Source organism: Microcaecilia unicolor, chromosome 10 (assembly GCF_901765095.1).
Source record: "Microcaecilia unicolor chromosome 10, aMicUni1.1, whole genome shotgun sequence".
In the NCBI taxonomy this organism is placed as follows: domain Eukaryota; kingdom Metazoa; phylum Chordata; class Amphibia; order Gymnophiona; family Siphonopidae; genus Microcaecilia; species Microcaecilia unicolor.
Window position 1 is genome coordinate 144,896,958 of NC_044040.1, and position 14,239 is coordinate 144,911,196.

General features: G+C 43.1%; 1 protein-coding gene across 1 annotated transcript in view; it reads left to right on the forward strand.

Moving 5' to 3' along the window:
- The window catches only part of INPP5D (inositol polyphosphate-5-phosphatase D), a 420,594-nt gene that overhangs the window by 130,353 nt on the left and 276,002 nt on the right, over positions 1-14,239 (forward strand). The window contains exon 2 of the mRNA XM_030216155.1: positions 9,785-9,848. Coding sequence (XP_030072015.1) covers positions 9,785-9,848 — 64 coding nt within the window. The remainder of the gene's footprint in view (positions 1-9,784; positions 9,849-14,239) is intronic.

Sequence of the window (14,239 nt, forward strand, 5' to 3'; positions counted from 1 at the left end):
ATTAGCCCATCCTGTGCATGCTTGGTGTATATGCCTGGAAACCATGAAGTGCAACTCTATAAGTAAGCACCCATGGTTGTGCACATTAATGCAGAGAAAATTAGCATTTGTATGCTGGACTAATCTATAAAGTGGTGTGTAAGTGTTATAGCATTTAAATAAGAGGAGGGCATACATGTGAGCAGAAAATAGGCATGTCTCCCACTTACACATTCAACTGTAAGTTATGCATAGCCTTGCTGCATTTAATTGCCCACAGTTGTACCAGGTCAATGGCTGTTGTAACTGCAGATGCTTAAGAGTAAGGCATTCCGATATTGGGTTATGCTAGTAATTCTATAATAACACCTGGATACTTCTATCTGTATTTATTTATTTTGATTTTTTTCTCACACCTATTTCAATAGTAGCTCAAAGTGAGTTACATTCAGGTATACTAAGTAATTTCCCTGTCCTTATATGACTCACAATCTAATTTTGTACCTGAGGCAATGGAAGATTAATTGATTTGCCCAACATCATAAGGAGCCACAGTGGGATTTGAGCCAGGCTCCCCTGGATATTAAGGCCTGTGAGTGGAAGAGTGGCCTAGTGGTAGGGTGGTGGACTTTGGTGCTGAGGAACTGAGTTCGATTCCCACTTCAGGCACAGGCAGCTCCTTGTGACTCTGGGCAAGTCACTTAATCCTCCATTGCCCCAGGTACAAATAAGTACCTGTATACAATATGTAAGCCGCATTGAGCCTGCCATGAGTGGGAAAGTGCGGGGTACAAATGTAAACAAAATAAACTTCTAGGCTATTCCTCCAAGAGCGCCACCCATTCCCAACCCAGTTCTCAGGGCACACCTAGTCCCATCAGGTTTTCAGGCTATCCACAATGAATATGCATGAGATAAATTTGCATGCACCTTCCCACAAATCCCTTTGCTTTGGACATCTGCCCTCTACAACACTCATTACAGTTTCAGAATGGCTTTCCTCTCACCACCTAGTTCTCAACACTCAAAAATACAGTCACCTGGTTTAAGAGTGGCCTCCCTGAACCTTCTGTTTCCCTTAATCTGTTTGGTGCTTCTGTCTAGCCCACAGACTCCTTTCACTACTTAGGAGTCATCTTAGATTCACAACTGTTTTTTTTTCTACAGATTTCTGCTGTATGCATGTTAGGGTTTTTCATTCTCTGTCAGCACTGCTTAGTTAAGCGTTACTTTGCTCATGCTACATTCCACTCTCACATTGTTTCACTCTTTACCCCCAAGATAGACTATTTTAGCATTATCTATTTGGACTGTCCTAAATCTTGTTTAAAAAAAAATTCAAACTCTTTAGAACACTGCCATCCAACTTTTCTGCCAGGCACATTGTGCCGATCATGTTTCTCCACTACTCCAACAACATCACTGGGTTCCCATTGAACAAAGAACTGTTTGTAAAGCGCTTCTTCTTACTTTCAAAGCCCTTCCTGTGGGCATCCCTGATTACTTATCCTCTGTTACTATTTCCTGTGCTCCTTCACCTTCACTCCATTCTCTAAATGATCGTTGCCTTGTCCTTCCAAATCCCAAACAAGCAATCTTAGAGACTACCAGATACCAATCTTTCTACTTTGCTGCACCCACTTCTCTGGAATTCAATGCCTTTAACACTTCATGCTGAATCTTCTCTAAAACAGTTTAAAACTGACCTCAAGACCTGGCTTGTCCATCTTGCTTTCACACCAGACTGAGAATCTACTGTCACAGATATTTACCTTTTTTTTTTTTTACTTCAGTGGCGTAGCTAGGGTAGTTGACACCCGGGGCCGGTCATTTTTTAACACCCCACCCCCAAATCCAGTACTAGGCATACCGAGAATACAAAACACTCAGGACCTATAGAGCAATTCTACCATACCATAAGCAGTAATTTGTACGAGTCACACAAGGAAAAGGAAAGCATCTTAAACACTACAGTGAGCACTAGAACATCAATTCACCTATTGTAAAATGAAAACAGACAGATTAGTACAGATCCTCGATCCTGCACAGTCAATGCCAACCAAAAGCCATGTCTTTTTCACAAACACAGATACACCCTAATCCACTATAGAATAAGTAATCATAAACTTTCTATTTAGACAAAAATTAAACTGAACCCCCGATGCCAAACTCTGCATACAATGCAACACCACAGAAACAGAAAATGTCCTCTAGTACTGTGCAAAATATAAAGACAGCAGATGTAAATTTGATAAAACTAACAAATACCAATCACCACTTTACAAATTAACAAATAGAAATAAAACAAATACAGAAAATAAAATAATACCATTTTATTGGGCTAATACAGCGAAGGAAAGCCCAGCTGGAAGCAGGTGAGCTGATAGCACACATACACACACATGCTGCCCCAGCTAACACAAACACAGGGGAAGGAAAGAAATCCCTGAACAGGGAACTCGGATCAAAGTCAGAGCACTGAGCATGTTCTGACAGAGGACTGCCCAGCTTTCGAGTCACCACACAGTAACGTCAAAGCAGAATGGATAGTCACATGCAGGCTTAAGTACTACCAACTGACGTCAGCACAAACCCTGGCAGCCAATCAGGAATGAAGTCCACCTCTTTCCCCTGCCAAACTGGTAGAATCATAACAAAAGCTAGGTAAACACTGGTAAAAGAGAAACAGAAATGTATTTTCTCATGCACTCTGCAAAATACAAAAACAGAAAAGATGAACATTTCACAAAGCAGGCACATCTCAGTCCTTAAAAAGTATTAAATAAAAATATTTCTTTTCTACCTTTGTTGTCCGAACACTTTATTTTTCTAATTGGGCTGGTCCCAGTCTCTTTTCCACTTTCCACGTGTCCGTCTTCTCTAAATTCTTTTCCACATTGACGTTTCCATTTCTTCTCTCTCCTCTTGGCTTTGTCCTTTCCTTCTCTACATCTGTCTGGCAGTGACCTTTCATTTCATTTCCCCCCCCCCCTTATTTGTGTTTATCCCCCTTTCTCTCACCTTAGTCTGTTTCATTTCTCATCTACCTACTAGCTTTTACCATTGCTCACTCTGCCTCTCACTTAATATCCAGTCTCCTAAACCCCTATCTTTTTTCACTCACTTCCTTAGACCTCATTCCCATCCTATTAGATCTCATCTACTCTCCACTGGAACTCATCACCCTATCAGTCCCCAGCTCCATCCGTTTCTCTCTTTCATTCCCTTGCTTCCAAGGCCCTATACCCCATGCCCTTCCTTCCTCTTTCCCCTTGCAAGGTCGTGTCACTCTCCCTCCCTCCCTCCCTCCCTCCCTCCCTTCTTCCTTCCTCCAAGGTCCGGTGTCACTTTCTCTCCCTCTCCTCCTCCACAAAGTCTGATGTTACTTTCCTTCCGTCCGTCCTTGTCCAACATTTCTCCTCTCTTCCCTGCCCTGCACTCCATCCATGTCCAGCATTTCTCCTCTCTTCCCTCCCCTTCATCCATGTGCATCTCCTTCCTGACTTCCCTCCCTTCATCCATGTGCATCTCCTTCCTGACTTCCCTCCCCTCCATCCATCCATGTCCAGCAACTCTCCATTCTTCCCTGCCCTCTCCTCCATCCACCCATATCCAGTAAATTTGCTCTCTCCCCTGCCCCCTCCATTCATCCATCCATGTCCAGCAATTGTCCTCTCTCCCCTGCCCTCCCCTCCATCCATCCATGTCCAGCAATTCTCCTCTTCCCTTCCCTCCCCTCCTCTCCACGTCCAGCAATTCTCCTCTCCCCTGCCCTCCCCTCCTCTACATGTCCAGCAATCTCTTCTCTCCCCCTCCCCTCCCATCCATGTCCAGTGATGCTCCCTGACAGCCTTCTCCTTTCCTTCCTGCCCCCCTTGCGTGTTTAAACCTTTTATTTTTCTCGCAGCGACAACAGTGAAGCACACAACACAGCGGGCTCACCTCCGGCCTTTCCCTTCCCTCACACAGTGTCCTGCCCTTGTGGAAACAGGAAATACATCATTACAAGAAGGCAGGACACTGAGTGAGGGAAGGGAAAGGCTGGAGGCGAGCCTGCTGTATTGTGTGCTTCACTGCCGTCGCTGCGAGGAAAATAAAAGGTTTAAATGTGCACGAGGGGGAGGCAGGAAGGAACGAAGAGGAAGCCTGTCCGGGAGCTGAGGTTGGGAAGCGCTGCCTGCAGCGTTGTGCCAGCCCTGCGTTTGGGGGGACACCCCCCCAAACTACGCCCATGGGTAGGCATCTGTTGTACCGTGAATGCAGGGGTTATTACTGCTCCTGCGGGGCGGGGAAATAACCTCTTTTTGCACCCACGGTAAAACTTCAAAAATTTTCCCCATTCCTGCAGTTTTACTGCGGATTACTGCAGTTTACCATGATTACCTGCTCCCATGTCATTTTCTATTCCTCATACACAGGCAATCTTGCAGACTGTTAACACCATCATAGTACACCTGTTCATACCCATTTCAACCAATCAGGATGACTTTTATTCTCTGTAATAATTGTGGTGCTTTAGTTTCAAGGGCAATCATCTGGATACTTAAGGCTTGTCCTATCTGTCGTCAGCTTGCTAGTTTAAAACAAGAGCTCAGTAAAGTAAAGCAGGAATTGGATGCACTTAAAGCAGCTTCTATGACTGCACAGAATCATACCAACTTCTCACCACTGCCTCAAAGGATAAAAACACCTTAGAAAAGGTGGTTCACGGTAGGCTCAGGCAGACTACGTTATGTGGCACAGAAGCATCCGCCCTCACAAGTGTTGCCCCTACAGAATTCTTTTGCTCCATTACAGCACTGTGATGTCCCTGAAAATAGAACTGAAGCAGAAGAAAAAGCAATGAAGGCGGAACAAAAAGATATGAAGGTGCCCAAAGAGAAAAGACACCCCCAAAGCACTAATGTTGAAACTCATACCAGGAAACTGTTACTACTAGGGGATTCCATTATCAGAGGCATTAACTTTGAAAAACAGTTCAAGGGGCCATGCAAAGTCCTCTCCTCAAAACCTTCTATGTTGCCCCTGTGAAAATGTTTCAGTGTTACAGGCCATCATAACCTTCTGTGCATTGCAGTGTTCCATCTGTGCAATAGAAAGGAATACTAGGAGTAGCCTAATGGTTAGTGCAGTAGACTTTTATCCTAGGGAACTGGGTTCAATTCCCAGTGTAGCTCCTTGTGATTCTGGGCAAGTCACTTAACCCTCCATTGCCCTAGGTAGAAATAAGTATTTCTATATACTATGTAAATCACTTTGAATGTAGTTGCAAAAAAAAACACAGAAAGGCAGTATATCAATTCCCTTTCCCTTATTGGACTCATTAATGTCCATTTTAATACATTTCAATACCATTTGCATCCATCTGTACAGCACACGAGCCCTCTGAGCATTCAGCACACAATAATGTGCATGCACACACCCAGCATTAACTGCATGCTTATGCATGTGGTAGCTTTGAAAATTAGGGCATTGGTGTATAGCAGGAGTTCTCAACCCAGTCCTCGGAACACACCTAGCCAGTCAGGTTTTCAGGATATGAAAACGGTAATGGAATTCAAACATGCGTGGGATAAACACAAAGGAATCCTGTTTAGAAGGAATGGTTCCATGTAATCTTAGTGGAGATTGGGTGGCGACGCCGGTAATTGGGAAACAAAATGGGAGCTGGGCAGACTTCTACGGTCTATGCCCTGATTGTGACTGAATTGATAGGGATGGGCTGGAGTGTAAATTTTAACAGGCTTCAATGTTAGCTCCAGAACTTAGTACAAGAACAGTGTTGGGTAAACTTCTACGGTCTGTACCATTAGAAATGCAAGGACAAATCAAACTCGGGTATACATATAAAGTATCACATACCATGTAAATGAGTTTATCTTGTTGGGTGGACTGGATGGACCGTTTAGGTCTTTATCTGCCGTCATTTACTATGTTACTATGATATCCCCAATGAATATTGTGAAGATGAGGCTACTGTGAAGATGAAGCTCCCACCTCAGGATCCCAGCTCCCTCTTTCACTCAGGGTGAGCTGGTTCTCAGTATGCAGATTTTATGCAAATTAGTCTACTACCCCTTTCTGCTCAGGGTGACCTGCTTCTCGAAAGGCAAACATAGTCAAGTCTCACCACAGGATATTTCTCATACAAATCTTTTATTCCCGCTTCCTGGGGCACACTTTTACCAGCTTAAACAGTTCTTCCATCTTAAACATTTCTTCCTACTCAGTTCAATCTTCCATCTTAAACACCTGGACACACAGTCCTTCCTTGTAACATGAACACCCAGTCCATCCTTGTAACACACAGTTCTTATACCTGGCACTCTAGGGCCTTCTTACCCCAGCCAGCTTCCTTGCTTTGCACCCAGTTCACCACCAGTCCAAAGGGCTCAGCCAGTACTTCACATGGGGACCTCCTGCTTCAGCTACCAGCTCTCTTCTTCTGCTGCTAGCTCTCCTCTCCCCCTCCCCACTCAGGTGGGGTATTAAGTGTTTAATGGCCAAACAGGACCCAGCCCATAACCTGCTGCACATGTTTCCACCTCCAGGACTCTCCCCGGTCCTAGCGACCTCCAGCTATACCTCCCCTTACTGGCTCCCTTCAGCGACTCACCCAGCCCTTCTCCCTGGACATTTTAGGGGAACAGCGCCCTCTAGGGGCCTAACCAGGGTAGGACAGCCTCTCCCTTCTCTCAATATGCATATATTATCTCTAACTGGGCTACTCCAATGTCATATATCAACAAATACAATCTCAACAGGCAAATATATATATATTTTTTTGCTCCTTCTAATTAATCCCTTAAAACATATCTAAATAGTCGTTTATTACATTTTCTAAATTTTTGATATTATGGAGCTCAGTACATCCTCATATTGCCCTGCTGGGAAATTATGGTTTAGGATGAACCCAAATAGCCCACAACAGTATATTTCAGAAATAAAAAATGATAGAAATGCTTCTCTTAAACTGAAGCACCATTGGAAAACTCTTTGCCAGAGTATGTAGTAACAGCGGTTAGCATATCTGGGTTTAAAAAAGGTTTGGACAAGTTCCTGGAGGAAAAGTCCATAGTCTACTATTGAGACAGACATGGGGAAGCCATTGCTTGCCCTGGGATCGGTAGCATGGAATGTTGCTACTATTTGGGCTTCTGCAAGGTACCCGTGACATGAATTGGCCACTGTTGGAAACAGGACACTGGGCTAGATGGACTATTGGTCTGAACCAGTATGGTTATTCTCAGTGGCGTACCAAGGGGGGGCGGTGGGGGCGGTCCGCCCCGGGTGTCAGTGGGTGGGGGGGGGGTGCTCCGTCGGCGCTGCAGACTGCAGGCAGCCCGCGTCTCCTGCCTCCATCCTGCTGTGCCTTAAAGAAAAATCTGAAAAGCGGCATGGCAGGCATGCTTCGTGTCTCCCATGCCTGCTTGTAAAAGAAAGCGGCAAATCTCCTCGTCGACGTCGCAAAATTGCATCAGGTCTTCCCTCACTGGGTCCCAGGGAAGACCCGACGCAACACTGCGACGTCAACGAGGAGATTTGCCACTTTCTTTTACAAGCAGGCAGGGCAGACACGAAGCATACCTGCCATGCCGCTTTTCAGATTTTTCTTTAAGGCACAGCAGGATGGAGGCAGGAGACGAGGGCTGTCGTCTCTCCATGAAGGTGGCAGGTGGGTCGAGTTGGGGGGGCTTAGATGGGAGAGGAGGACTGGGGAGGGGGTTTTCAAATGGGAGAAGGGGACTGGGGAGGGGACCTCAGATTGGAGAAGGGGACTGGGGATCGGGAGGGGGGTCTCAGAGGGGAGAAGGGGACTGGGGTGGGGAGGAGGATCTCAGATGGGAAAAGAGGGGTGGGGGTCTCAGATGGGAGAAGGGGGTGGGGAGAAGGGGTGGGGGTCTCAGATGGGAGAAGGGGACGTGGGGAGGGGAGTCTCAGATGGGAGAAGAGGACTGGGGTGGGGAGGGGGTGGGGAGGGGGATCTCAGATGGGAGAAGAGGAGAGAAGGGGACGGGTGGGGAGAAGGGGGGTGGGGAAGGGGCCATGCGAGAAAATGGGAGCCATGCCTGGGGCTGGTGGGAAAATGGGTCTGGGGCTGAAAAGGGGTCCCTAATGCAAGGCATGTGGATGAAGGGGGCTGGAACTGGGGGGCTGAAAAGGAGGGTAGGTGGGATAAAGGGGCTAGTACTGGAACTGGGGGCTGAAAAGGGGCAGGGGCAGATACTGGGGGGGACAGGGGGCTGAAAAGGGGACAGGGAGAAGTGGCTGGGGCTGAAGCTCAGGACTGGTGAGAGAAAAGGGCTGGGGCTGAAACTGCGGACTGGTGGGATAGTGGGGCTGAAAAGGGGGAGCAAGTGGGAGATGTGGGCTGGGGCTAGAACTAGGGGCAGGTAGGATAAGAGGGCTGGAACTGGGGGCTGAAAAAAGGGTCAGAGGGAGAGAGAGAGGGGACAGACGATGGATGGATGGATGGATGGATGGATGGGGGGGAGAGGGAGGGCAGACCCTGGATGGATGGGGGCAGAGGGGAGGGCAGACCCTGGATGGCAGAGAAAGAACGAAGACGGATGCTGGATGGAAGGAAGACAGTGAAAAGAAGATGAGGAAAGCAGAAACCAGAGACAACAAACTGTAAATTATATATATATATATATATATATATATATATATATATATATATATATATATATATATAGCTTTAGGATAAAGTAGTATTGTAGCTGTGTTAATAAATGTTTATAATAGTACATGTAAATAAGGTAATCTTTTTATTGGACTAATTTTAATAAATTTTGACTAACTTTCGAAGAACAAAACCCCCCTTCCTTAGGTCAGGTTAGGACACTGTAACACACTATACTGTATTGACCTGAGGAAGAAGGTTTTGGCCTCTGGCAGCTAAATGTATTAGTCCAATAAAATGGTATTTTATTTTCTATATTTGTTTTATTTCTATTTGTTAATTTGTAAAGTGGTGATTGGTATTTGTTAGTTTTTTTTCAAATTTACATCTGCTGTCTTTATATTTTGCACAGTACTAGGGGACATTTTCTGTTTCTGTGGTGTTGCATTGTATGCAGAGTCTGGCATCTTGGGGGTTCAGTTTAATTTTTGTCTAAATAGAAAGTTTATGATTACTTGTTCTATAGTGGATTAGGGTATATCTGTGTTTGTGAAAAAGACATGACTTTCAGTTGGCATTGACTGTGCAGGATTGACGATCTGTACTATCTGTCTGGTTTCGTTTTACAATAGGTGAATTGATGTTCTAGTGCTCACTGTAGTGTTTAAGATGCTTTCTTTTTCCTTGTGTGACTCTTAGAAATGACTGCTTATGGTATGGTAGAATTGCTCTATAGGTCCTGAGTGTTTTGTATTCTCGGTATGCCTAGTACTGGATTTTGGAGGGGGGGGGGTGTTAAAAAAATGACCGGCCCCGGGTGTCAACTACCCTAGGTACTCCACTGGCTATTCTTATGTTAACTGCACTGAGAAAATTAATGCATTTGAAAGTGAGAAAGATGCAGAGGTAAAATAGGATTTACAGTTAATCATTGTTTAATGTGTGCAATTAATCATTAACATTGAGTTGATCTGAGCAGGACAAAACATTCTTCTCTTACAGGTGATTTACATTTAAATAGAGTGTTAAGCAAACTTGTTCTAACCAAACCATAAATAGCATTTAAAGAAAATCCAATGAGAAGCAGAGACTGTATTATCTATAAATAGTTGCTCTCCACATATCCTCTTAGTAAAATATTAGACACCATGCTACGACCTTGTCTCTATTCTTTTTCAGATACCAGAACTGCGTATACACCTACAGGATTCTGCCTCATGAAGATAAGCAATTCACTGTCCAGGTACATGCAATTTCCTAATTTATTTTTCTTTCATCCTTTTTCTAGCCAATAAAACTGGTTGTTTTATTCTTAACTGGAGGGAGTGTAGATGGATTTATATACAAGCTGTTCTTTAACCCCAGATTGTCACATCTGTGAACAGTGCTCAGTCTCCCATTGAGATGCAGTGAGAAAACTCATTACTGAAGCTTAAAAGCATGGAGGAGAGTGGCATCCCAAAATACAGTAAATACGAGCCTGAAATCCTCTTTATAGCGACTAAAGTTGCATGCACAAATTTAGCAGTGCAGCTAAATTGCGCATGCAACTTATCAGCCCTGATAATTGGCCAATAACATGAAATTATCTGCACTAATTGGCACTAATTAGAATTTATGAGCACAACTTTCTAAACATATTCTGTAAAGTGGTGCGTGTAAATTCTAATACACGGATTTCTAAAGGGGGCATGGCCATGGGAGGGGCATGGGTGGGTCATGGGTGTCCCTAAGAATTACTCGCACTTTTGTAGAAAATGCCCAAGCCATGCCTAAGTGAGGTGCAAGCATTTACACCAGGTTTTAGCTGGCGTAAATGGTCACACCTAAATTTTAGTTACCACAACAGGCACTATATAACTTTAGGCGAGGTTTATAGATTAGTGCTAAGCGTGGGTTTTTTGTGCTGATATTTTGACGCCATTTATAGAATCTGGTCCTTTATGAACAAACTAATATCTATAGGAATATATTACATATCTCAATGCATCTGTTACTAAGGAACCCTAGTACTAACGGTGCTAAAAATTAGCGCGCGCTAATGCTAGAGACACCCATCGGAATATAATGGGTGTCTCTATCGTTAGTGTGCACTAATTTTTAGCATGCATTAAAAGGTTAGTGTGCCTACAGCACAGCTTAGTAAACAGGGCACAGAGGGCATTAAGCCCTAACACGCACTTAGCACAAGAAAAACAGGCTACTGCAAAACATATTAAAGCATTTTGTGCTATTATGCCTGTTTGTGTGCGCTAACTATTTTCTAAAAATATGTTTTATGGGGGAGTGTCATAGGAGAGTGGATGTTCCTGAATTATCCAGCTAGTGCATTTGTATTAGTGAGCGTAAACTGAATAACTTAGTGTTAACGCAGGATCGCTTAGGATCTGATTCTATATATAGTGCCTAAAATCTATCCTAGGCTTATTCTATAAGCCAAGCCTACATTCAGACGTGGTTTATAGAATATGCTTAGGCCATTTGTACCAGTGAAAAGCTGGCGTAAATGCCTGCACCTAAATCTAGGTGTGTAGACTTGAATTCAGTAACTACACACATACATCTGATTGATGTTCCCTACACACCCACACTCCTCCCATCACCGTGCCCCCTTGTTAGCTGCGCACATGGGAATGTACACGCACCTCTTTATAGAATATGCCTAGAAAGATGAAAGCGTAAATTCCCAATTAACTCCAATTATTTTTTATAATTGGTCATTATCAGCCAATTATCATGACTGGCTCGTTAAGCAATTTAATAGCACACGTAAATTGGCTGCACGCACAAATTTATGCGCTCTACTTGGCGCGCCATATATAGAATCCAGGGGTTAGTGCCTCCTAAATAGGAAGCAGTAAGTCTCCTGCATTATTTTTTTGCAGGTGTCGCGCACTAATGGGAACACGAATGCCCAACTTTAATGCTAGATCTGGGCTTAGCGCATAGGAAAGTCCAACATTCAAACATGCTAAGCCTAGATTTCACTGCACCTTATTGAAAAGGCCCCTGAGATAGTAAATCAGATGTTCATTTCTTCACTGACTTGGGCAGTATGGTGTTTGTTCTAGAGAGAATACCAAGCTAGAAAACATGACAGCCTGTGTTATGTTTCCAGTAAGGGAGTATAATATAGCCAAGACAGGAATGAGAAGAGAAATGCAGAATGAATATTGAATAGGTAAGGTTAAGAGGAAAGTAAGAAGTGACTTCCCCATCTAGACTAAGAGAGCACTTCTCTTGCATATATACACATATGTACAATTTACTTCCACACACAATGCCACATGACAACTCACAATTCTGCTTCCGCTTTCACCCAGAGGGCTGCAAATGACTCAGAGGAAAGGCCCTACTTCCTTCAACATAGAAAATACATTTTTCAACCTCATAATGCTCTGCATGCTTTAATATTTTAATAGCTAATGGTAATTAGAGCTGATGAATAATACATTATTTGCATTTATAAGTAAAACAGCTGTTACTAAAATTTATTCAAAAGAGCAATTTGTCTGTCAGAAAGCAGAAAATGGAATTTATCTCCTCACAAAGTAAATGGAATTGCATTGACTAATCAGACTCTTTCAAAATAACCATTCTACCCGCCTCTTCACTCATTTATGTGTTCATGTGTTATACTCCAGAGAGAGATTAACACTTAAAAGTCTATGATTAATATAAATAACGTACGCATCATTAATACAGATGTAGTGGCCTCATAGAAATGATTCTAAAAATTCATCATCCCACTTGATGCATCATTAAATGGAATTTCATGAGTGGGGCATCTATTTGTCTGTTGTAAAGACTTACTATATCTGTTATATTGCATCTGCATAGAGATAAACCCCCTGACACATTTATAAAGAAAAGAAAACATTTTTAAAGATAAAAATCATACAGGAAGAGTGAGGGGGCTGGAGGGGGCTAGTTCTCTGCACTGAGATGCATGTGTTTTGGATAACTTTCGGTCTCTGACAAAGTCCAGAGTAGTAGAACCCCGAGTGAAAAAACTGCGGAGGTTTCCTTTTTCTTTAAATATAGAAACATGATGGCAGATAAGGGTCAAATGGCCCATTCAGTCTGCACATCCTCAGTAACCACTAATTCTTCTTTTCCTAAGGGATCCCTTTTATTTCTGGGGGCCTGGACTCTGATAAATGTCACCTTGTAACAAATGGCAGATAAAGACTAACATGGTCCATCTAGTCTGCCCATCAAGGTGGCCAGTGTCGTACCTGCTGCTCTGTGCAGAACATGCAGGTTACTTCCTTTATGCCTTTGTTTAGGATTGTACCTGCCACTCTGCAGGTTATACCTCTCTATGGCCCTCTTTTTACTAAGGTGCACTCATGTTTTTAGCACCCGCTAAAATTGTAGACTCACTAAACATTAGAGACACCAATACATTCCTATGGGCGTCTCTAATGTTTAGCACATCTACAATTTTAGCACGCTCTAAAAACATGAGCGCGCCTTAGTAAAAGGGGGCCTATGTCATTTATTTGCTTTGATTCTAACCTCTTGATAGATCGGGATCCTCTGTATTTATCCTATGTCTTTAGAAATTCTGTCACTGTTTTTGTCCCAACCAGCTCCACCACCAGGAGGGTGTTCTAGGTATGCACCACACCTTTTGATGAAAAATTATTTCCTGGTGTTGCTTTTAAGCTTACCTCCTTGCAGTTTCATTTTATGACCTCTAGTTCTGTTGCTTCTCCATCTTTGAAAAAGATTTCTTTGTTCATTAATATCTTTCTGGTATTTAGACATCATATCACCCCAGTTTCTCCTTTCCTCTAAGGTATACATATTCAGGTCTTCAAGTCTCTTTTCATATAATCTCCTGCTGCAGACCCTTTAATTTAGTTTTTGAACATATACCTATGTTGCTTTCAACAATGCAACTGATCTATATTTAACCCCCAAAATGAAAATGGCTGTTGTTCAATGTAATTGCTACAGGTCTTTTATCCTAAGACAAACCATTTGAAACCTTACCGCTTGTTCCATTTGTCTTCAGATCTCTGCTTTGAAAAAAAGAGTTCACTTAGCTCAGAGAAAAATTAGCTGCAAATAAAAATGGTCTCCTCCAGGTTACCAGAACATAGCATTCCAGTCCCACAAAGAATCAACACAGGGATAGATAGATTACTGTAGGATCTGGCAGGATACAACCTGTAACAAAGAGACACTCATTCCCTCAAATGATATCCCTGAGAAATGCCTTCTCTGCCTTGGGAAATGATGTCACAATAATGGAATCCAAATTAGCTTTAGAGAAGAAAAGTCACATCCAGTGTACTGAAAACCTTCAGTTAAAAAATGACATGAAACAGAAAATTGTTACTTCTAGGAGACTTCATTATTAAAGGGATTATTATGGATACAGAGTTCAAGAGACAAAAAAAAAAAAAGGTAAGGAGCAACATTTTAGAAAGGATGTCCAACTCAGAACATCACATGTGACATACACCTGTTCTAAAGTGTGTGAGAAAAGGATATATGTGTGCTGGAGACGTCCAGCAGGAACTTTCATTTTACAAGCTGAAACGTCCAAATTGTGAGCAGGGAAAATAAGGGACATGGACAACTTTGTGGCAGCATAGGAATGTCAGTGTTATAACAGACAGC